Source organism: Coffea arabica, chromosome 10e, assembly GCF_036785885.1.
Source record: "Coffea arabica cultivar ET-39 chromosome 10e, Coffea Arabica ET-39 HiFi, whole genome shotgun sequence".
NCBI classification, from domain to species: Eukaryota; Viridiplantae; Streptophyta; class Magnoliopsida; order Gentianales; family Rubiaceae; genus Coffea; species Coffea arabica.
Genome location: NC_092328.1, coordinates 1138966 through 1162349, shown reverse-complemented (window position 1 = coordinate 1162349; position 23384 = coordinate 1138966). Strand labels below are relative to the sequence as shown.

The window sequence follows — 23384 nt, the reverse complement described above, 5'->3', positions numbered from 1 at the left end:
TCTTCTCAAATGGAAAGAAAGAAAAGAAAATGCACTTATCACTTATCATCTCATCAAAGCCAAAGGGCTGCGAATCTCTACAGTGTCAATTTCAATCGTGGAGCAGAGTGTAATGCATGTATCAGTACGCTAATGCTGAAACTAAAAACAAGAAACAACGTTTTAACTTCTGCATCATTCACCACAACCGCAAACGTAAAAATGTGTACTCCAAACCTGAAATGACGACTTAAATTTTGCTGGAAAGCCCATTTAATATTTGCTAAATCCATTCCATTTTATCAACAAGTGCCCAATTGGGAAGCTATCTGCACACATCGCAGTGTTAATTTAGGAAGAGGGCTTTCTTGTTAATACTGAGCAGTAAGTAGCCTTTACAAAACAGAGAACGCCTTGCTTTACAAAACAGAGGAAGGCGGCGCCAGTTACAAACTCAATGACGCTGGCAGCCCAAATTCATCATCCCCCACCTCGTCTCATGGGGGCCCATCACTACTGCAAAAACCTCCTACCTTCTGATTCTCTATATATACACCCCTGCGGCCATCCTTGCCCGCCAGAACCCCCTCTCTCTCTCTCTTCACACCCCCCCCCCCCTTGCATTTCCCCTTCTTTCCATTTTTCCTATAGAGAAGAAGAAGAAGAAGAAGGTTGATTTCCATTGTCTCCTCCTGTCAAGCCGCCACCTCCTTCTCCTTCTTTCCATTTTTCCAAGTGTAGTAACACAATATCATTCATGGCTCAACTCTATTTATTCCCCCTGCTGTTTACACTCATTAATCAATTCACATCAGGTAACTAGCCCAAGCTAATTTGCTTCAAAAATCACGGAAGAGGAAACGTAGCATTCACTAGCCTGGAATTTGAATCAATTTGATGCTAATTAAACGAAACATTGTCCATCTTACTTATTTACAGCATTCATTAGAATTTTGAACCATGCAATGCATTTGCGCTTCACACATAACGGGATTTATTTGTCGTGTCCTACGATAACGCAGGAATTTATGCATCAGCAACATTTACATTAGTAAACAAGTGCCAGTACACAGTTTGGCCCGGCATTTTGTCCAATGCCGGAATTGCCCCGCTTTCCACCACCGGCTTTGCTCTTCAAGTTGGAGAGTCCAGGACCATTCAAGTTCCTTCCTCCTGGGGTGGCCGCTTCTGGGGTCGGACCCGCTGCACGGGAGACTCCTCCTCCGGCAAATTCAGCTGCGTCACGGGGGATTGTGGCTCCGGAAAGCTAGAATGTGCTGGCGGCAACGCTGCTCTGCCCGCCACCCTGGCTGAATTCACGCTCGACGGGGCCGGTGGCTTGGACTTCTATGACGTCAGCCTGGTGGACGGCTACAACCTCCCCATGCTCGTGGTCCCGCAAGGTGGCTCCGGGGGCAACTGTACAACCACGGGATGCGTGGTTGATCTGAACGGGGCGTGCCCTTCGGACCTGAAGGTCACGAGCAGCGACGGGGAGAAAGTGGCGTGCAAGAGCGCGTGCGCGGCGTTCGGGCAAGCTCAGTATTGCTGCAGCGGAGCGTATAATACTCCTGATACGTGCAAGCCATCCAGTTACTCGCAGGTGTTCAAGAACGCTTGCCCACGCGCCTATAGCTATGCCTACGATGATAAGACGAGTACCTTCACGTGTGCGGGCGCCGACTACATTATTACCTTCTGCCCACCTCCCAACACCAGGTAAAATATGAACTGAACCGATCTGAATTAGAGAGAGATTTCAATTAATTTTGTGAGGCCTTGATCCGGTTTTTTTTTTTTTTTTTTTTTTGTCCACTGGGTCCTTAAATGTCACGCGTTACGAGGCCTATTCTTGTCTCGATGTTCTCCTAACTCTGTCGTTGTGTGCATGGGGGTGGGGTGATGAAAGCGACAGTATCACTTGTTAATCAGAATCGGGAATTTACAGGAGTACTGTACACCTAATAGTATTGTGCGGTACACCTAATAATTGGAGGAGGTTTCTGCGGTTCAACGGCTAAAAAAGTTTTGTCAACCAAAATTTAGACAATTCGGTGGAGGTTTGATCGAAACTTACTTTAGTCTTTTGCCAGCTTTGAGTGCAGCATGGATGATGGGATTGTCGTCATTATTATTCCGAAGGGTCAAACTGCTGACGGTCAGCCTGAAAATTTTGACTTCTTTTTTTTTTTTTTTTTTTGGTGGGAAATTGAAAACGGGACGGGATAAAGAATTGAAAACGGGACGGCAACTGACTACTAATTATTTACGCCATTGAAGAGGAGTAGCTGTTCATCTCTTGTGCTAACAAGTGTCAAAAGGAAAATCAATAATGATACAATATATCGCAGTTTATTACAGTAGCGCTGGCAGGTAAAACAACGGTCAGAAACTGGGAGATGAGTGGATGGACAGCCTGGTGGGCAAAAACTCTTGCTCCAGTGCCATTATTAGATTAGAATTGGATGATGCAGCCTGGTTGTCTAATACATCTATTTGAGTTGGCGCCAGGAAACCCCGACTTCGATTAACTTGGCAACCTGCAATCCAAGTTGATACAACTTGATAGCCATGTTCCTTGTCCAAGTTGACAACATGCATGCTATGCTCTGCTACTTGAAATTACCTTTTTGCTAATAATATGTACCATGTGATACAATCGCAGCCAAAAATCAACACAAACTCCGGCGGGCGGCGACGGCGACGACGACAACAACACTCCGCTGATCAACGGAACCATGATATACCAGGGTGCAGAATGGGAGGAGAGCGGTGCTGCAGCATCCGCGTCCAGATCGCAGGCCATTGCCGCTGCTGTCGCCATCGCTGCAGCAATGTGGCGGTTGTGTCACCACTTCTAACTTCTTCTGTTCGTTTTGGACTTTCTTCTATCCGTTTTTTCGGTCCCTCCCCCTCTCTCAGTCCACATCTAGCACCAACTCTTCGCGACCCATTACCTTCCACGGAGGCCCATCTAACCTTGTCCGGTTCCGGGTGGCGTACCACCTGTGGGCCATTCAGTTTATCTGGTCCTCGCCGTTCCGTGGTCCCAAATTCCGGCCCGGCCCACATGACGACGATCCCAGTCACCATGGAAAGCTAGCTCAGCAGTGGGACCAAAACCCCTCTGCTCACGTCACTGGCGGTAGTTCGTTTTCATGGAGGAACGCACAAATAGCAGCAGAGTCTAATTATAGCAGACACATTTACAAGATACTACTAGGCGGCGGAGTAGGGTAGCTGTAGGGGTGGTGCCAATTTTTTCTTAAACTTTTGGTTTTTTTTTTTTTTTTTAAAGAATAGCGCAGCGGGTAGGAGATTCATCAAAATATTTATTGTGTTAGCATAGTGATGTATATTTAGCCCTAGTGATGTATATTGTACACTACAGATCAATAAGAAGAATCAATCTTAAATTATTGTTTGGTCATGTATCGTTAAATTAATGCTTTGCTGTTGCTGATTCTTGTGAATCAATACAAACAAATAAAAGCAGGGTGATGGAGCAATATTAATAACAGAATGTCGAAGCAGCACAGGTGGATGGGATACTGTAAGATTGTACTAATATGATATAAAAAGGGATCGGTGATGATCGAAGGCTGGGATCACACTAACGAACTAGCAACAACTACAACTAAGGATGTGTTTGGATTACATTCATGGTTCAACTCCTTTTTTAAGTTAGGCTGGAAAAGTTTTTTAGTTTCTTTTTTCTCTTTTTTGGGGGTAATGAATGAAGAATATTACGGAATTCCTATGACTCTGCTTCCATGGTAGTTCTACAGCCTAGCAAAGGGAAGCACTGACTGAGCTTGATTTGACATCTTGCTGAATTAGCCATATTGCTTTTGCTACGATACTTTACTGAATTATTATACCTACAGGGCCTAATGATTTGCTGCGGTGAGTCGTTATCGTGATTAGTGTTGAATCACGTTGCGACGTGCCAGCTTTTGCATATATATATATATATATATAAAAAGCTCATTTCCCAATTACTCTTCGACGTTGGACGCTACCTTTAAGTTCTTGCTTGTAACATCAGTTAACTAACAATGTTGAAAACTTTTTCATTTCCCAACTGATGTAGGTAGATGATTAGTCATGCAAGATAACTACTCTTAGAACGTATAACTGAATCTCTTGACCTGCACTCTAAAAATTCAGAATTTTCTGAAATATTTCGACCGCGAATACACAAGCACCCGTTTAGATCGATGATGATTCACTCTCTCGAATTCCCTCCTCTTGATCTCATTGGATCATCCTTTTCCTATAATATAGAGTAAGAATAGGTCCGAATTCCTTTCCTTAATCCCGATAATAGTTTAAGCCTCCTGAATTTCCTCCCTAGGTGCCATTGGGTCACCCCCCCTCTCCATATTATTGAGTAGGAGTAGTTCTATTGTTTCCGACAGAAAAGAAAAAGAGAAAAAAAAAAGACTAGTCAAGAAAAATGAAGAAAGATCGGACAGTGTAAGTGTGGTTACCATGTGATGTGTTCTCCATGTGACCTGCAATTGAAGGAACTGTAACACCAGATCATATGCACATGAACGGTTTAACCTCTTGCATGCTGACTTCTGTTTTTTTTTTTTTTTTTTTTTTGCATATATTGGCAGGAGATTTCATTTTCTTGGTCTAGAGGTTACTTTTTTGCTGGATCACCTGATTATAGAAACAAATACTTTGAGAGCTCCCCAGCTAATTATGGACGAGAAAGACACCCCAACTTCCAAAGCATTATTACTACATTTACCTGTTCCAGTTCCAACCAAAATTCCAGTGAGAGATTAGCTAACACTCGTTGATTGAATTCAAGTACCGAATCAAACTGGAATGACTGAAGAATGCGGTTCTCTTTTAACCGTGGCAGCAGAGAAACGGAGGCCGATCGATACATCTCATCTCAAACTATACCTACGTACTAAAAACCAAGCCAGCATGCACGATCGATCCAAAATACATCTCCATCTACAATACATACGACAGCCACCAACTCTCTTTTGGTTAGTTGCCGTCTTTGTAGTTTTTGAGGGATATGATATGATATGATATGATGTAGTAGCAGCAGTAATTATTGTTTTTCCTTCCGCTACACTCAACTTCAGATCCATCTTAACTACTGCCTGCAGGGTAGATGATCAAAATCTTTAGACAAATTCAGCCCAACCGATGGTTTCTATAACGGTGGACTGTTCGAGAATGGTTGGACTAAATGTGACCGACAATTTTGCTTTTCAGCAAAGAAATCGGCTCCTGAAATCAAACTGAGCAGTAATAATAATAATATGTGATTAGGAGAATCCATCCATCTGGGTCCGGTCAGCGGTCAGGGCTTAGACTCTTTTTTCCAATGCGGTGACACTAACACGTCACCACCAGTCATGTTGTAGAACAATATCCAAAACGGAGCGAGCTCATCCCCTGATTGATTAACGAGACCCAAAAAAAAAAAAAAAAAGTGATGGTTTTGGCTTTTTCATCAATCAACCAGTTCTTGGGAGCTTTAAATCAGCCACCATTGACAAAATTGTGGTTCAATGCATTTATGGCTGCTGCTTTCAAATATGACTCGAATCCACCACCACACAACATCATCCATTTTGTAGTTTAGTAATACCAGTTACATTACATGTAATAAGAAAATGGATTTGAGGATTTTCGTAGCCCATTTGGTGGCTGCGGTCTCGGGGGTGCCACGACCACCACAACCAGCGGCAGCAGCCAAACTTTTCCGAATGCTGACTAAGTTCCTCCCCATTAAAACTAATGGAGTTAACCCTTTATACAGTCAAACTTTTCCGAATTTCTTTCTTTGGTCCCCTCGATCCAAAAAAAGGTTTCCGGATAAGCTATAAAAGTACGAAGGCGTCGACATTTGTAGTCATTTTGAACTTCTTTTCATGCAAATGTTGCTCAGTGGAAGTCGCAACAAAATGCCATTCTTCCAGGCGTGCATTGGTGCATATGCATAGCTTTGAGGAAGTTGACAATCGAAGCAGCCAACCATTTTTCCTGCTCAAATTTAAATTAGACTTGGCAATCACATTCTACAGAGTAATCCAAGAGACAAGTAACTGAGTAACTCTTACAGGCCAAAAGTTAAATTATTTTTAAAAAAAAAAAAAAATTGTAACTGAAGCAGATGAGTACTTCCTCAAAACTAGTTGCGACATTTTCGCTACGTGTAGTGGAGTGGACGATTGTTGTTTGAACGAAGCCCAACTTCTCCTAGTCCGTACAATGCAGGAAACCAAAGAGAATGCCACTTTGAGCGGAGACTGTGGGCCTGCTGTTTGTGGAAATCCAAAGAGAAGATTCAACCCAACAGTCCAATCAATCACACAGTTGTGGATGGGGACTTTCGTTCAGGCTGAATTCCTTTCCCTTTGCATTTTACACCAACTTGATTTTTTTTTTCGGACACAGAAATAAACACGCACACTTAATTAGACTAAGTACGAGAGTTAACGGATAAATCGACTCGATAAACAAGCAGTCTAAGGGGAACCTACCCAGCAATCCGATCCAGCCAATTGGTTACACCAACTTGATTAGTGCAGTGCAAGAATGAAGAATCCTCTATCCTGAGCATTTTTGTGTCTGAGATGGATCCCACAGAATTTGTAAATTGATTTACAGCGGGATGAACTTTGATTCGTTTTTTTTTTCTCCCTTTTTTTTCATTGTCTGTTTATTTTTCCAATAATCGAACATTTAAACTTAATTAGGTGAGGTCAAACTGCGATGGCCTAGCATTGCACCGTATCCCCCGACAGATTGATACGTGGTCTTGAGTAGAAATCCATTTTTTTCTTTTGGTGAACTCCATATCCTGGATTCATTCGCAATAGAGGCAGAAAGAGTGAAGTTTTCTAGGAGAATAATTCAGATAGTTTATGTCATACATACATATATATATATATATATATATATATTCCGAAGGTCACCCTGATTTAACTGGTAAGCGGTGTGGTAATCTGGTTAACCTAACACCAAATAAATAATCACCAACGAAAAACCCATTCATTATATTTAGCTCTCCAAATGGTCTAAAAAACACGTCATTTTTAGCCCTTAACAAATGAGCGAGCCAGTCCTAGTCCATTGACCAGAAGACAAGAAAACTTAGCTCAGAAGGCAGTAGATATATAGCATTTAATTAGTTTATAGTTGGGGACGTTCCATTAATGGCTATTTTTCTCGGATGAAAAGCGATGTGTTTAGAGAATGCTTTAAATTGTTTTGTTGTTGTTGTTGTTGTGGGGGAAGGAGGAAGAAAAGAGTCGATCTTCTTCCGACATCCTACGCCATCACTTTTGCTTGCTTTTGAGGTTCCACATCACGTATCCTTCCTTTTTCCACGTCTCCTCTCTTTCTGCATTCCTCCTTATAGGTTCCTGCAATATGCTATTCAAAGAAGCTTCTTTATGTTAAGATAGACACCAGGTTTTTCACAGTGCTTACCATTACCACCCCCCTACTTTTATGCGTGCAGTACTCTCTACCATGCATGTACGTACGTATATTTGTATACACACATATATTATACATTAATTATTGCCATTAAGTACGTACGTAATTACCAAGAGAAAACGGAGAGAGAGGGAGAGAGCATAGGACATGCATGCCCTAATTAAGGGTTCGTACCGCATCTGCAATTGAAGAATAGTCCAGAAATGGGACGGACGAATTTTTAGGCTGCTCTTCTCTCTTGAACGAACTTTTACCGAATTACCTGCAGGCTGGCGGCAGGAAGACAAATGGAAGAGCAAAACCACCCCACTCCTTAATTAGGGAACTTTCCAATCGACCAAGGGCACGTAGAGCTTTTTTTTTTTTTGAGAGAGAGAGAGAGAGAGGATGACACAAACCTTTTGATAAAGGAAGATAAAATGGGATAACGAATCAAAAGGTACATGGATGGGGAAAAAGAAATACAATTATCCACATGGGATATGTCCCCTTTACACGACACCAACCAAAACATGTCAATGCACGTTCTTCCTCGTAATTAGTTGTTGAATACCATCGAATCGCATGTTAACTGTTAAATAGGTCAGAAAGAGGGAGCACCGACCGACGTTGACGGTTGATCTCATTCTGGATATGGTGACGCGTCATAGACAATATGTTGACGAAGTTTATCAGCCATGACAGTGAACCTATGAAGAAAGCATTTTCCATCCATCAACTTGCTACTTTCCTCTCTCCTTCTAGCTCTAGCTAGCTAGTCGCTCCTCCTAGTATGACAATTCTTGTTTTGCTTTTGTTTTATTTAACCCCGCATGAGTCCAGGCAGAAGAATCAGGGGGGGTTAATCATGACAGCATGATGAAATGAGTCAAGAAGATAATGCCACTATGTCAAAAAGATGTAATTCGGACAATCAATAAACATTAATATTATGTTCTGAGCCTTTACCAATCCATAGTAAGTGGTGTGTTTATGTCAATGATCACTCAACTTACGTTTCTTCTCCCACGTAAGAACCGATCAGCAGATCAAATCAGCACCAGCCAGCCAGTGAGCAGACTTTTCCTCTACTGAACCTTTTTTTGGGAAAGTAAAAGCTTTTCCTGTTCTTTTTAAAAATTTTTTTTTTTTTTTTTTTGCCTTAAAGAAAAAGGTACCTAAGTAAACTTTTCGAGTAGAACTTATCTTAATTTCCCTGACGAAGCTCACAGCATAAAGAAGACAGTTGCTATACAGCGTAAGCATTTTCCTTCCTATCCGCACCATGCATCCTGTAGCTTTCTGCAACTCTTTATTTCTTGCCAGTTGATCATTTTCCAGCATTTACAGTAGCACCCAGGGGACCTGATGCTCATTTTCTCACCATGTACGCTGCTGGGGAAAAAAAAAACTGAAAAATACTGGTTGTTATTCATGTCAGAAGTGGGATTTGAACCCACGCCCTCTCACGAGGACCAGAACTTGAGTCTGGCGCCTTAGACCACTCGGCCATCCTGACGTGGGTGCCCAAGCTCGTCAAAAGTAAATACTACAGCCAATAAGTTCTACTTTGGTTCACTTTTAGAATAATTAATCTTCTATACAAAATTATCCAGCAGAATGGTTCACTTTTGGATAGGGGTGTTTTCATTTAATTTACGGCAATAAGCAAACCAAATGAATGAGTGGGACAGTGAATCTTGCTGCTTTCCACGCCAGCACGGACACAGTGACGTGGAGTTGCACAATTTCTTCTTTCTTTTCATTCTTACGTCCATTTCTTTAGGGCAGCCTCGCACTTCTTTCAGTCGTCACTTTTCCAGCGCTGCCTTCCTCAGCTCGCATTTACGGATTTCAGTTGCTGTCGTAATATTCATATGGCAAGGGACCTTAGCTACGTGCTCGTACTTGCAGTTTCTTTGTGAATCATATCTCTTGCACATCTTTTCTTCTTCTTTCATCACCAGGAGAAGCATTGTTGATGCTGAAATGACTTGTCCTATGGCTTAATCATTGACAACAAACGTCGTCTTTAAACAGAAATTACATGAAACGGGCTCGTTTCAATCCAATCCACATGGATTAACATGTCTGTGGACGTTTACATTGATTAAAAGCTCCGGTTCATCGGTGAAATGAGATGATGCCGCCATAAATTCTGATTTCCTTTCCGGCGTTTGTACGTACATTTATTTATTTCTGGATAAGAAAACACAAGCCCTCTATAATTAGCTACGATCTCTGTTAAGCAAGCTTGGTGCCAATCCAACCAAAAATTTGAAATGACCTGCCAATGCGAGTGGATTTTGAGCATTATTATTCTCGTTTAAATGCAAGGTTTAAAAAAAAAAGAGAGAGAGAGAGAGAGAGAGAGAGAGACATGGAGATAATTAAAGAAAAGGAAAAAAGCAAACACCGCCCCACGAATGATCACTTGGTCGATCCAAGATTTCTTTTAGGAATTAAACCCAAATATGGGCCAACACTTGCTATGATTGATGATTTCGTTGACACCGAAACATTGACTTTGTGGTCTCCATATCAAATATAACATCAAATGTGCAGTGATGACTGAGAACAGAAACGGAAAAGTGTTTTACTCTTTTTTTTTTTTTTTTTTTTTGTCGCAACTATAACATTTGTCTATAGCTTCTCTACTCTACTCTAGTGTAGGGGAAAAAGAAGCCGACAAAGAACTCGTCACAGTTATGTGGCATATATGATGAGAGGTAAAGATTGAACCTTTGACCTCCCACCCCCACCAAGATTTTAAAATTTTGACGGTGAGCAAGAGTTTAATTTTGGTCGCGTTTTACTCGGTACATCATTCCTACTTCCTTCTATTTGGTCCTTCATACAGTGACTGACAGATTAATTGTGCAGATATACGGAGTTTGAGTACAAGAATGTCACAAAGTTAATTTATTTTAAGAAATTTGCCTTTTCAAATTGATAAATATCTTTATCCCACAATACCAGAGAAGAAAAAAGAAAAGAAATTCAAAATCCATTTGCTAATTAATGGAAGACAAGTGAAAGGAACTTCAAATATTCTTGCTGAACTTTTTGACCGACCGATTATTGGATGGCTCACTCGAATCTACAACTTGAATTTGCACATTTCCTACAGATCATCGACTAAGCTCAACGAACTAGTTTTTTTTTTTTTTTTTGTGTCTTCAATTGAAAACTTGATTAGGAATCTAATTCCATGGAAAAGGGGGTCGAGACTTGAGACTGTAGCAATGTAGGAATCCTGCCACATTGAACGAAAGAAGGAGAAAGGCTAGATTCTTGATCTCAATTTTCTGATCGCTATAGTTAGGCGGAATATGTTGACACAACCAGGGCGAGGCCCCAGCACCAGTTCTCCGCGGAATAATAGACTGTTTCAGTCAGAATTGTTGCACACCACAGTTTGGGAGGTTTGTTCCCTTTGAGCAGCCCCGATAACAAGTTTCATTTCGTGTCGGTTCCAGAACCAATAGAAAAGTTTCATTTCACGTAGAGTGCTAATTTGCTTGTTACTTGGGATGCACTTGGCATCGTAAATTAAACAAAAGTGAGACCCTTATATACAAAACAATACAGCATACCACAGGAGTACACCGTACATACCCGAGGGGCCATTGCCAATTCGCCAGCCGCTTCCAATTTGTTTAGTGTTCCAGGAAATATCGTAAACTTGTGCAGATTTGACACTACTAGTCAAGCCTCCTATTCCTGCATTCACACCAAACTTTAGCACATCTTACTTAAACAGCAACTATATATATATATATATATAAAGACTTCCATATCAGCATCCCCCAGCCTCATTCCTCGTCAGATCACCATTGTAATCAATCTCCTCCTTTCTCCCCATAAAAACTTGTCATAATTTTATGGGTATTACACCCCAACTGCCCAAACCCCATTGTTGTTATCTTACAGCTACCTATCATCCCAAAAAACCCTTTACTTACCATTCCACAGCGTCCTCTTCTTTCCTAATACAACCGTCCGCATTTGATCACAGAAAAAGAAAAGCCATCTTTATATATTCTTCATCTTCCCGTCAAGTTTCATTGATTGATTCCAATTCTGCCAATGTCCTCGACTTGTTTCTGTCTTCGCATCATCTTGGTTTTCCTAGTGATCAACAGCAAAGGTTTGTATCCTAATGGACGCAGTAACATTATATTTTACTATTTCCTTTTTCTATTAATTTTCAGTTAATTACAAAAAACCTACTCTATTAACGTTGATTCAGCTAGCTAGTTATAGTTATAGTTATATATATACACACACACACACACATATACATGTAACATGCACGTGACGTTTGTGTGTGTAACTGATGTGTGTAACTAAGAATCACATTGATGGACTGATTGTTGACGTTGTATTTATATGTGTGTGTGTGTGTGTTTTTTGGCAGAAATTTCAGGGGCTACATTTACATTAGTAAACAGGTGCAACCACATGGTATGGCCAGGAATATTAGCCAACGCCGGCAGCGCCAAGTTGGACAGCACCGGGTTTGAACTTCCACCGGGGGGGTCCAGGTCCTTCCAAGCTCCTCCCAGCTGGTCAGGCCGGTTTTGGGGCAGAACAGGTTGTACATTCGACCCCTCAACCGGGCAAGGAAGCTGCGCCACCGGCGATTGTGGGTCCAACCAGCTGGAGTGCAATGGTGCAGGGGCAACCCCACCCGCAACTCTTGCGGAGTTCACAGTCGGGTCTGGCCCTGACTCGGGAACCCAGGACTTCTACGACGTCAGCCTGGTGGACGGCTACAATCTGCCAATGATGGTGGAGCCAAGTGGGGGGTCAGGTGCTTGCGGGGCAACGGGGTGTGCGACTGACTTGAACAGGATGTGCCCGAACGAATTGCGGGGCGGGGAGGGGCAGGCATGCAAGAGTGCATGCGAGGCATTTGGCAGTCCGGAGTACTGTTGCAGCGGAGAGTATGGCTCACCGTCGACTTGCAGGCCGTCGATGTATTCGGAGATTTTCAAGAATGCGTGTCCCAGGGCCTATAGCTACGCCTACGACGATGCCACGAGTACTTTTACATGTAAAGGCGCCGATTATACGATTACATTCTGCCCTTCCACCACAAGGTAACCACTAACCAACCAACCATCCCACCAACCGTAATTAAGAAATTGTTTGTTCTCATTCCAATATTCCTTTGCTGATCGATTCCATCTCTACTCTGCTACTTTCCGCACCATTTCTTATTTTTAGGGGGGAAAAAAAAAAGATTACTTAGGGAGTACTATTTCTTTTTCCTACTTTTCTGAAGCCATTGATGAGATCAGGGATTCAGGGCCTCCAACTTAATGATTTCTGCTTCCACTTTTAAACAGTGGTGCAGCATTGCACGCACGTAGCTACAGGATTTTACCATGCATAATCTGAATTGGACTATGAAGTTATCATTCGATTTAGTAGGCGGCATTGGTTTCATTATTTTGTACTCTTATTTGGTTGTAAGGAAATGGAATCGAAGTAGGCAACTGTTGAGAGAATCTTAAAAGTGACAATACATCTCTTCTGTGACCTTTTCTTCTTTCTGAAAACAACCAGTATCTTTGCTTTTTACTACGAGACACATCACTTTATATCCCTCTGAAAACTGCCACGATCGCTGCCCGGCCCGTGTTCGTCAAATTTTTTGGGTAGAGGAGAGATACCGATAAGTTACTTGCATAATACCCTGCTTACGCGGGACAGAATTTTCTCCACTTTATGTTCTTGTCAAGGCAAGAACCACGTAAAAAATTACCATCCATTCTAATTAACAGGTATTTTTACTGTGCATGAAAACACGTATAATTAATTGATCGACTTCAGTAGTCAATGCTAATTTAGAATTTACAATTTCATACTGTTCATTCGCATGTTTAAAAGTGCTTATTACTTGATGGTTGATTTTTCTTTTTTTTTTTCGCCCCCCTGCAGCCAGAAGTCTTCGAGAGATTCTTCTTCATCAGACTCAACAAATGGGCCACCGGTTGCAACAGGAACAGTTGGTGGTTCGAGCAACCCAGGGTCACAACCAGAGGATCAAGATCCATTCACTTCGTGGATGCCAAACTTTTTGACAGGGGACTCATCAAGGACCATTTCTAACTTTGGCTTGCACTCTACTCCAATAGCTTCAATCATCACCTTTGCCATACTGTCTTTGCTTCAGTTATACTAGTTCATTTCTCGACTCTTTGTCCATGCACGTGATGATGATGATGATGATGACCCCGACTCCCACCGTTTTGGATCGAGATGTGGATTTAGATTCACCTTGACAGAGACTTCCATTGAAGACTGTAAAACCACAAATTTTCCATGCAATTTATGTACAGATCCTATGTAGAGCAATTTAATTGCTGGTACTGATCGACATTCACCCAACGTATGCGATTCTTTTAACAATCGTGAATCAAATTCATCTTGTTCATTTGCCACGTCTGAAAGTTTACTAAAGAAAATTTTTCTTACTTTTGCTGCCCCAGTCGATATGATCAGAAGTGAAAAAGGAGGAGAAAGCGCAGAGCTTTCCGAAATTCGCATTTCGTCTCTTTAATAGCCTCAAAAATGATCGTGCAAGTAATAGTAGAAGAAACTAACATGTGCTTTACGATTGTGCAAACAAAAAAGGGTTGGCGATTGGTGAATGCCTGAATGGCCGCCTCAAGTTAGGCTCTGCTACGTTACTGGAATTTCAAGATCAGTAGTTGGCCTGGGAATGGGATTGGCTCCAACTTGGAATGGAATCATATTGTCCGCCACAACTTTGATGTTGATAAGTACTTAATTACTAATATGTATAGTGCAGTGCGCACAAGAAAGCCATATGCTACTACTACTATTTGATGATACTAACCATTATGGGCCCCCTGATTGGTTAAGCTGACACCAGTCTTATTATACCACATCCAAAATGATCTTGGAATCGTCCTCCAAAGTGTCTGGTTCATTGCAAATTTGGCCGATGCGACTGCGAGCTTAAACGAAAGTTTAATAGCGACCACTTGCTTGATAAATAAATGCACGGTTAGTTCAACTCTAAATTACCCAACCAACCAACCAATTAGTACATTTTAAGCTTGTATGCTTGATAACATGTCATAGTAGAGGTTCACAATTACAATGGAGTTGCCATAGACAAAGAGCTCATTTTTAAAGCTACTTGCAACATGCTGCCAAAACCCCCTTTTTAATGTAAGAGTCTGCTTTCTGGGTTATATTCGTTGGTTCCTGGAGAAATTCATGAGAAAGACAGGCTGGAAGTAGTAGTTTGTACTGTCCTCAAATTAAGCGGGATCGCGAGCAACGATCAACTGAAACTTTGGAACTGATGTCAATTGCCAGAAAAAAAAAACGCAAGAAAAGGTTCCTTGCGTACAGAATTTAAATCCCCAAAGGCTTCTGCTGGAGAAAGGAACCGAGCGAGGACAAATGACCCATACATTGACTATAGGTGGGTGATTTTATAGGTTGAATGAGGCCTTTGATTGACAAAACATTAAATGCTCCGCATCAGGAATCAACAAAGGCAACCAGAATTCGATGAGCTAGTGGCACTTTTCCTAATCTTCAATGAGTCCCATGTGCAAAATTCATATTGAATGCCCTAAAGTCGAGGAATCAAACAAGGACGAAGACAAAATGCTCTAATAATATTAAAGCTTTACAATATTTCATAGAGGGGAGATGACACCATAAAATAAAACTAATTTGTTGTCAATCAAGCTTCCACTAATATTAGCGAAGTTACTATCAAATTTATGACTGTCTTGTATTTATCATAATTTCCCAGGTTCCTTACCAAATAGTACTAGTATTACTGCATCATTCTAAGAGCTCAAAGTCAAACACGGGCTCCTCATAGCTGTAATGTAAGTTTGACCCCTAAGAACAGTCAAAAAAGTTTACTCTCCTGTAGTACAACTCGTATTCTTTCAGAAGAAAAAGAATAGAATACTAGTAGCCGTCTGCTTCTTTCCCTACTCGGCCTCCTTTGCTTGTTAATTTTTAGGGCTTAGCGATGTTTTATTTAATAACGGATGGTTGCAATCAAAAGCTTCGGGTGTGCGGTGGTTGTGCCTCAATCAATGGAACGAATCTTGAGAAAAAGTTTTCCCAGCCTTTGCTACAATTACATCTGAAAGTATTGGCCATGTTTGTAAGACATCTGGCCAGCAGGTGAAAAGTGGGAATATTTCTTCGTAGTCTCAAATTTGCTGGGAACTAGGACCCATCCATCCTACCCTCTACTGAGTTGCGTGGCATATTCTTTGGAGGTAGCACGAGGAAGCCTCGCTATTTTAAAATGGACTGATATAGGCCAAAATGACGAGTAAAGACAACTGCAAGCTCAATTGTGAAGAAAGTGTCTGGCAGGATACAGGCCCGGTATCACCGTATTAGTTGATTCGCTAGTTGAGTGTAGTGTTTGCTCTTTTGATTGCGAAAAAACCGCTTCCTACTTCCTAAGGTTGCGAAGAACCGCAGAGATGGCTGCAATGAGCAGAATATCTCACCAACAGCCCCCCCAAGAGCTCTATATGCTAGCTGCATAAAAAATGACAGGCATTATTGCATTTTCTGGCCCCCATATGCAATGCGGATTAAGCCGTATGTATTTCCCCCGGGAAACAGAAAAGAAGAGAAATAAGGGAAATAGATAATTTCAGATACGCGTAGGAATTTGTACAACAATAGAGCAATTTCATAATAAGCTCCACGCTATTAAACCCAAATCATGCTGCTCGGAGATAATCCACGTAGTGAGACAGAATTTGCTGCAGAGCATCTATTTCCCAATTAGCTTTCAGCATGAGTAAGTTAACCATCACCTAACACCATCCAAAACTTCTATCTGTTCCTTTAAAGCTCAGAACTTCAAGGTATCAATTTCATAAGCCGAAACCACAAAAAATTTCCCAAAATGAAAGGACGTCTGCATCATCTAATCGCGATCCTTAATTACCCTTCTGTTGAAGGACATCCGCATCATCTAACTGAGAATTAGTAAACACGACTACTAACTTCAAACGTTTGCTCCATTTGTCCTGGAACTAGCAGCAACCAGTTTGACATTTTACTTCGAGCTTGGTGATGCACTTTCCGCTGGGACTGAATTCACATGTACAATTTGCTGAACCACAACACAACACCAACCCCGCCCCCAAGCGCGCGCGAGGGAAAAAAAAAACTGTCGATTCCTATCGTGCATGCTACTTTTAACATTCGAATTTGGTAAATGCACAAGACCTACCCAGTTGGATTATTGATTGGTGCGAGAGCAAGACCAGGCACAACTTCGTATTGCATCCAAGGACGCAAAGACTAACGGATTTGGGCCTTGAAGCTTCTCAAAAAGTAAAACGAAAGATAAACAAAATTCCTGGTGGTTATGTTTACAAAAGCCTATAGACTGGGTGCTCCGTGGTCTAATTACTCGAAGCACTTCTAAGACACAAGATCAATCTCTAGAGTTTTCCTAGAACTGTCTCAAATGGGAGGCCAGCTAAAACTGAATTCTCCTCTTCAAGAGCATTCCTTTTCTTCAAAGACATCTTACAGTTCATCCTTGACAGAAGAAGGCTCAGCTTCTTCAGCATCTTCACCTGATCCTTCCTTTGTACTGGATTCTACCTCAGCTTCTTCAGCATCTTCCTCCTCTTCAATAGCTGCATCTGGACTGATATGCAAGCTGCTTTTCACAGAGTCATAAATACGTGAGGCAAAGTCCTTGGGGTCATTGAGCATAAATCCACTCTCCATGAGAGCTGTCTGGTACATCAGGTGTGCTGTTTGCTTCACACTCTCACCCTGCAGATAAAATAAAACGTCACATTAGCAAATCCAACGAAAGCCGCTAAACAACTGAGTTATACTAGACAAGTAGCTGAAATTAAGATACTTGAAGAGGTTATATGCAAGAAGAGAGCCAAAGAATTACTTCAGGGTCTTTCACAACTCTCTCACGGAGCTCCTTAATGATTGGGTGCCTTGGGTTGATCTCCAGCACTCTCTTGCCCCGCATGTATGCCTGCTTGCTAGAATCTGATAGGGTCTGTGACTGCATGATTCTCTCCATATTTGCACTCCAACCATACTTTGATGTCACAACTACACAAGGTGTATTTGCCAATCGATTGCTTATCTTCACATCATCAACATTTTCGCTAGCAAGGGTACCCTTCCACCATTTAGTTAAATCCTTGAAAGACTCCTTCAGTTCCTTGTCCTTAGAATCCTTCCCAATTTTAAGGCCTTCCTTGGACACATTTTGGAATTTCTTATCCTCATAATCCATAAGATACTGCATCAGGTACTCATCAACAGGATCTGTAAAGAAAATGACCTGCACCAAGTATGATATAAACAATTAAGAAAGAAAAATGACTCCTTAATATGCACTTGTCAGGTCATTTGATCATAAAGCATAGGCAGTAAACAGCTTTAATTTTCTTAGCAAGAAGTGACGAATTCTCAAGTTCTTAATAGAAAAAATTACATGTTTGTCAATTACCAGACAAATAAAAGAATTTTCTAAAGAAGATAAGTGAAAGAAAAGCCAGATCACTGTTTGACATAACCTGAGAAAAAAACGTCATACCTCATAGTTTTTCTTCGTAAGCCGCTCAAGAAAAGGTGACTTTTCAAGCTGTTCTTTGCTTGTACCAGTAATATAGAAGATGTCTTTCTGTCCTGGTTTCATCCTTGAGATATACTGATCCAGTGAAGTTAGTTTACCATCCGATTTGGTACTGCAAATTTGGAATACAAAAGGTCACAAATTCACCCACAAAACCAATCAGAGGGAATATAATCATTTTGTATAGTTTCTAAAAAGTTCCATACGTCTCAAATCGAAGAAGTTTTGCCAAACGGTTGCGGTTAGCGGCATCCTCAATAATTCCCAGCTTAATTGACTTGCCAAATTCATTCCAGAACTTTGTATATTGACCCTTCTTCTCATCACTTTCATTTGATTCATCAACATCTGCAAAAGGATTTGGTTGTGGGGGGGTTGGGGGGGAAGAGAGAGAGAGAGATTCCAAGCCTTAAGTTCAATATTTTAAAAAAAAAAATCTCAGTTCTGCATTCTTGCACTTTCTTCAGGAATCCACAATTTGTTGCAGATTAAACATGGCGTTGCTCAAGATCAAGTATGTGGAATCATTTTAACAGAATAGAACAGTATAGCACCAGTCACCAAAAAAACTAGAAGAAAAAAATAAAAGAAAACCACACGACAGAGCATTTCTAGGCATCCATACTACTTTAGGCATAAGATGGCCTACCTTTCTTTTCTTTGTCATTAGCTTCATCAGGATCCTCTTCAGCAATCTTGCGAATCATATCAAGGGCCTTTCTAATCAGTTTCTTCTTTATAGTTCTCAAGCTGCTATGTTGCTGAAGCATTTCTCTTGATACATTAAGTGGTAAGGTATCAGAATCAACAAGACCCTGGACACAAGCATCGAAAGTATTATTTTTTTTTCTAAAGTATTAGCATGGGAATACTTTACAAGATTTGATAGCTAATGAGCCAACAAGCTTTTAATACCTTCAAAAAGCTAAGATACTTAGGCAAAAGCTCATCAAATTCATCAGAGATGAAAACCCGTCTGACGTATAGTTTCAAGTTGGATTTGTTAGTGTTGTAGTAGCTCTCATACAAATCATGAGGAGCCTTTGGAGGCACAAAGAGTACAGCCTTGAATTCAACATCACCTTCAGCAGTGAAATGGCTCCATGCTAGGGGCTTCTCTTCACTGAAGTCCTGTTAGAGAACAAAAGATGTTCAAAACAGATAGGTACCATGCCACAAAATTCATCAGTTGGCTACATAGCACTGAGAGGTGTCCTGCAAGACAAAAAACAAGAAGATTTACCTTGGCAAGAGAATGATAGAACTTCGTGTACTCCTCATCTGTCACCTCCTTAGGGTTACGCAACCATATAGCCTTTACATCATTTAAAAGCTCCCATTCATAAGTTGTTTCCTTAGCCTTCTTTGTCTTGGGTTTTTTCTCATTCTCCTCTTTCTCAGTATCTTCCTCTTCTTCCTCAGAGGAGCTGCTTTCAGCTGTTGACATCACAAATGTGATCATGAAGCAAAAATGAGATTGAGGTTATACCTTGTTACCTTAACTCATGGAGAGGGGCATAGACCATAGTAATTACAACAGAGAATTTTGTTGGAAACTGGGAAAAGCTCTAACAGGGGTATAACAGAATCATAACAGGAAGTCAAATTGTACATACGCTTTTCATCTTCATCACTGGAATCTTCCTCGTCAGCTGGAACTTCAACATCCACTTCTTTGCTTGCCCACAAATAAATTGGGAAATTGATAAACTCAGAATATTTCTTCACCAACTCCTGAAATCATGGAAAATTGAAATTAATTTAAAAATGAAAACCACAAACCCAGGATAACATAGGTATTGAACTCGGGAATAGATGAGTTTAATCGCACAGCAGTAAATCCAATGTGTCAGTTAAGGGGCACATTGGTCAGTAAGAAGCAAACCATTTGATAAAGAAACAGGAATTGTTTAAGAAAACTGACTGAAGGAAGTGCTCATAGTTAATTAGGGTGCATGAGCTATTTTTCAAATAGCTCAAACATCTTCCGTTACCAACAGTTGTCACAATATACAGATATACCATGGGGGGCTACTTGAAGATCAAAGGCTTAAGGGCTTGTAATCCACAACGTAACAGCCACCTTGCGGATGAAAAAGGCTTGCAAGGTTTCAGGACACATGCATTTGTTAGACAATAAACTCAAAACGTACCTATAACCATAACAATTATAAATGATACTCACAGAAACTTTATATTTAGGAGTGGCCTGTAGAACTTGAGGACTAAAATTAAAAGAGAGAAATTATGAAAATGATAACTAGCACGTAATGCAAACAATAATTGTTCAAAATCAATTTGATATTGATCACATCTCCTCACCTTCAATTTGGACTCATTCAAGTATTCCTGAGCTTCATCTCGGAAGTGTAATCTGATTTCTGTTCCACGACCAAGCGGTTCATTCCAGACATCTTCAGAAATAGCAAAGGCACCATCAGCATTTGACTCCCATACATACCTGAAAATTGAAAGATGTCACGTATTTTATCCTCGTCAACCATTCACTTGCAAAAGCAACTATCACAGACAAATTCATGAGGGACAAAATAGTAATACAAAACACATACTGTTTGTCATCATTGTGCTTGCTAATGACTTCAACATAGTCAGCTACAAGGTACACGGAGTAAAAACCAACACCAAATTGACCAATGAGATTAAGATCCCCGCTTGTTTGCATTTTCTCAACAAAAGCTGCACCAAAACAAAAAAATTGATGTAGTTACTAGTTAGATCTGTATTTAGCAAGTACAAGAAAGTTGAAAATGCATGATACGAAACAGTCGCACAGAAGCTTGCGCACCTGAAGTTCCTGACTTGGCAATGGTTCCCAAGTTTTTAACCAAATCCTCTTTTGTCATACCTATACCTCTATCACGGATCGAAAGGATTTTCTTTTCTTTGTCTAATTTAATCTGCATTTATTCATTCAGATATTAATTGAAAATCCAATTCATGAAGTTGATTCTACACGACATTTAACAATAAAAGACAATATGAACTATTTTAATCAGCAAACCAGAAGAGGAATTGAAATAGTAACCTGGATCTCAAGTTTAGCGGTGTCGCCTTCACCCAGTATTTCCTTGTCAGTGAGTGAAAGGAACCTAATCTTGTCTAAAGCCTAATATTTATTAATTAAGAAAAGGAAAACATTAGCAACCATCTTGAGTGACTCGTATAATATTATAATTCTTTTCTTTTCTTTTTTTTAAATAAATTTGGCATGCAAGTATGCTTACGTCAGAAGCATTGGAGATCAACTCCCTCAAGAAAATGTCCTTGTTACTGTAGAGGGAGTTGATAATGATATCCATAAGCCGAGACACCTCAGCTTGAAACTCGAACTTCTCTGCAGTAGCACGAAGCGTCCGTCTCGACATGGACTCCGCTTCTCTATATCAACAAACTCCAAAATAACTATGATTTCTCCCAAATGTTTTAAATCAACAATGATACAGAATAAACATAGCAAAGCAACTCAGTAAGCAACGACATACCTCTTGACAACATCTGAATCAGTTGATAAACCGTTAGGAACGGCTCCGATCTTCTCTTCTACCTTTGGTGGATCCACAGGTGCATCAGCATCAACTTCAGCATTTGCATGTATTTTTCTACCTAAAGAACCAGAAAAGTCATCCACCTCCTCAAATTCAACAACCAGTCATATAGGTTCAACATTTTAATATCAATTAGCACAGCGTATTGTCTTCTACCAAAATCAAATTTGATCCTGAAAACCTTAGCTGCATCTACTAAAGCAGCAACAACATCACCAGAAAATCTGAGATTTACTTCGCGAAATGCCATCTTACCACATGCCAACTTATGAAGGCAATGATACATGTCTAGTTCAAAAGGATTAACTCAACCAGAATTTTCATCCACTAACTAGCTATAACAAATTCAGCATTTAATCACAATGCAACAGCGCATTATCGGCACGCAATTCGGATCTACTACTGAAAACCTTGCTGGTGTACTAAAGCAGCACTCCATCAACCGCAGGAAGTAAAATATAAAATATAAAATATACAAAAAAAAATTCAAATTCACGAGATCCAAAAGCATTAATGGAGGAATTTAAACCCTAAACTAGGGATGGCTCGCCTTTATCGTACCTTGATCAGGAAGAAGGAAGAGAAGGCACAGGAGAAACAGAACGGCAGGAACCGTCCACTTCCTCATGGTCGTTGTTGGTTTCCGGTGGCGAGCAAGATCTTTCTCTAGTGGCAAATGGTGTAAATTCAACTTCACAGTTTCCTTATGCGGGGCAGGATTATTATGGAGCGACTAGTGAGCAGAGCAACCAAGAAAATTGTGCGATCTCACGTGTCGAGGATTGCCACGAGTTATTTCTCTCTGATTGGCTCTACAACTTGCCAGGTTGGATGATCCAACGGTCCTAATGAGTTCCTGGACGCGTGGCGAGCTTCTATTGGTGATCCTCTCAGGTAACGGACGTGGAGAAGCTGGAGAATAAACAGGGGTTCTGGAAGACTCTATAGGGTCTTCCTTAGAAAGACTTGACCTCGTTGTTGGGTTATGGACCCATGGTCGGTTCCACAACATCGCTATGGAAGGACCGGTCCTGGATGGGCCAACGTTGGCTTTTTTTTTGCAACGTGGCGACGTACCATTGGTAACTGGCGGGGCTTCTTTTGCACCGCTAGGAAATATCGAAACACTTGTAGGCTCGCCGTGCTTGACGGACGATTGATTGAAGCCGGTTGGCATTTATTACTGTGTGATACACTAAGGATATGTTTTTTTTCCATTGACACAAGAAACACACAAACAATTAGATTAAAAACGTTAAAGAAGTCGTCGAAAAACGAGTCGCTGATACACTAACGATGTGTTTGGTTAATCGGAATCATATACTCCGCTGTGGGTATGATTTTTTTTTTGTTTGAGCAAATTATCCAAATAATCACTAAACTTTTTGAATAGTTGAGTTTTGTCACCCAACTATTAATAATATATTTGTATATCACTAAATTATTAAAAGTATAAATATTGGATCATTCCGTCTAATTTTACCCTTAATTCTGTCATGTCTAACTATTAATAGTATGTCTCTTGAATCGTGTGAACCCTTATATTTGACAGAATTAACAGTGGAATCAAGCAGGATGGCTCAAAATTTATACTTTTAATAGTTCAATAAATAAAAATATACTGTTAATAATCGAATGGCTAAATATTGACTATCCAAATAGTTCGGTGGCAACACAAATAATTTGCTCTTTTTTTTTGTCATTCCTCCAACCCTTTTGATTTG

General features: G+C 40.6%; 3 protein-coding genes and 1 non-coding gene across 4 annotated transcripts; 2 read left to right on the top strand and 2 right to left on the bottom strand.

Moving 5' to 3' along the window:
- Nucleotides 1-569: 569 nt before the first annotated feature.
- LOC113712377 (thaumatin-like protein 1b) lies at nt 570-3398 on the top strand. The gene is made up of 3 exons (XM_027235775.2): nt 570-794; nt 1002-1698; nt 2645-3398. The coding sequence occupies exons 1-3, from the start codon at nt 737-739 to the stop codon at nt 2838-2840; spliced, it is 951 nt and encodes a 316-aa protein (XP_027091576.1). The 5' UTR covers nt 570-736; the 3' UTR covers nt 2841-3398.
- A 5477-nt stretch (nt 3399-8875) lies between these two features.
- TRNAL-CAA (transfer RNA leucine (anticodon CAA)) lies at nt 8876-8959 on the bottom strand. The gene has a single exon. It is a non-coding gene; the product is annotated as a tRNA-Leu (tRNA).
- A 2270-nt stretch (nt 8960-11229) lies between these two features.
- Nucleotides 11230-13892, top strand: LOC113711986 (thaumatin-like protein 1). Its single transcript, XM_072066612.1, has 3 exons — nt 11230-11590; nt 11861-12545; nt 13390-13892. Exons 1-3 carry the CDS (start codon nt 11530-11532, stop codon nt 13631-13633), a joined length of 990 nt encoding a protein of 329 aa, XP_071922713.1. The 5' UTR covers nt 11230-11529; the 3' UTR covers nt 13634-13892.
- Nucleotides 13893-16787: 2895 nt separating this feature from the next.
- LOC113713089 (endoplasmin homolog) lies at nt 16788-22637 on the bottom strand. The gene is made up of 15 exons (XM_027236807.2): nt 22222-22637; nt 21598-21718; nt 21340-21493; nt 21141-21221; nt 20901-21012; nt 20665-20791; nt 20417-20555; nt 19711-19828; nt 19338-19531; nt 19010-19225; nt 18744-18909; nt 18301-18442; nt 18056-18206; nt 17396-17800; nt 16788-17265 (listed from the first exon to the last, which is right to left on the bottom strand). The coding sequence occupies exons 1-15, from the start codon at nt 22286-22288 to the stop codon at nt 17011-17013; spliced, it is 2448 nt and encodes an 815-aa protein (XP_027092608.2). The 5' UTR covers nt 22289-22637; the 3' UTR covers nt 16788-17010.
- Between the last annotated feature and the right edge of the window lie 747 nt (nt 22638-23384).

What these genes read in the sequence shown, in the direction of transcription:
- LOC113713089 (XM_027236807.2), bottom strand. Translation starts at nt 22,288, where the DNA reads ATGAGGAAGTGGACGGTTCCTGCCGTTCTGTTTCTCCTGTGCCTTCTC. An exon ending in GATTCAGATGTTGTCAAGAG is followed by an intron (nt 21,494 to 21,597) that starts GTATGTCGTTGC and finishes TTGTTGATATAG; the next exon opens with AGAAGCGGAGTCCATGTCGA. An exon ending in CCGCTAAACTTGAGATCCAG is followed by an intron (nt 21,013 to 21,140) that starts GTTACTATTTCA and finishes GAATAAATGCAG; the next exon opens with ATTAAATTAGACAAAGAAAA.
- LOC113711986 (XM_072066612.1), top strand. Translation starts at nt 11,530, where the DNA reads ATGTCCTCGACTTGTTTCTGTCTTCGCATCATCTTGGTTTTCCTAGTG. An exon ending in CCTAGTGATCAACAGCAAAG is followed by an intron (nt 11,591 to 11,860) that starts GTTTGTATCCTA and finishes GTTTTTTGGCAG; the next exon opens with AAATTTCAGGGGCTACATTT. An exon ending in TTCTGCCCTTCCACCACAAG is followed by an intron (nt 12,546 to 13,389) that starts GTAACCACTAAC and finishes GCCCCCCTGCAG; the next exon opens with CCAGAAGTCTTCGAGAGATT.
- LOC113712377 (XM_027235775.2), top strand. Translation starts at nt 737, where the DNA reads ATGGCTCAACTCTATTTATTCCCCCTGCTGTTTACACTCATTAATCAA. An exon ending in CATTAATCAATTCACATCAG is followed by an intron (nt 795 to 1,001) that starts GTAACTAGCCCA and finishes ACGATAACGCAG; the next exon opens with GAATTTATGCATCAGCAACA. An exon ending in TGCCCACCTCCCAACACCAG is followed by an intron (nt 1,699 to 2,644) that starts GTAAAATATGAA and finishes ATACAATCGCAG; the next exon opens with CCAAAAATCAACACAAACTC.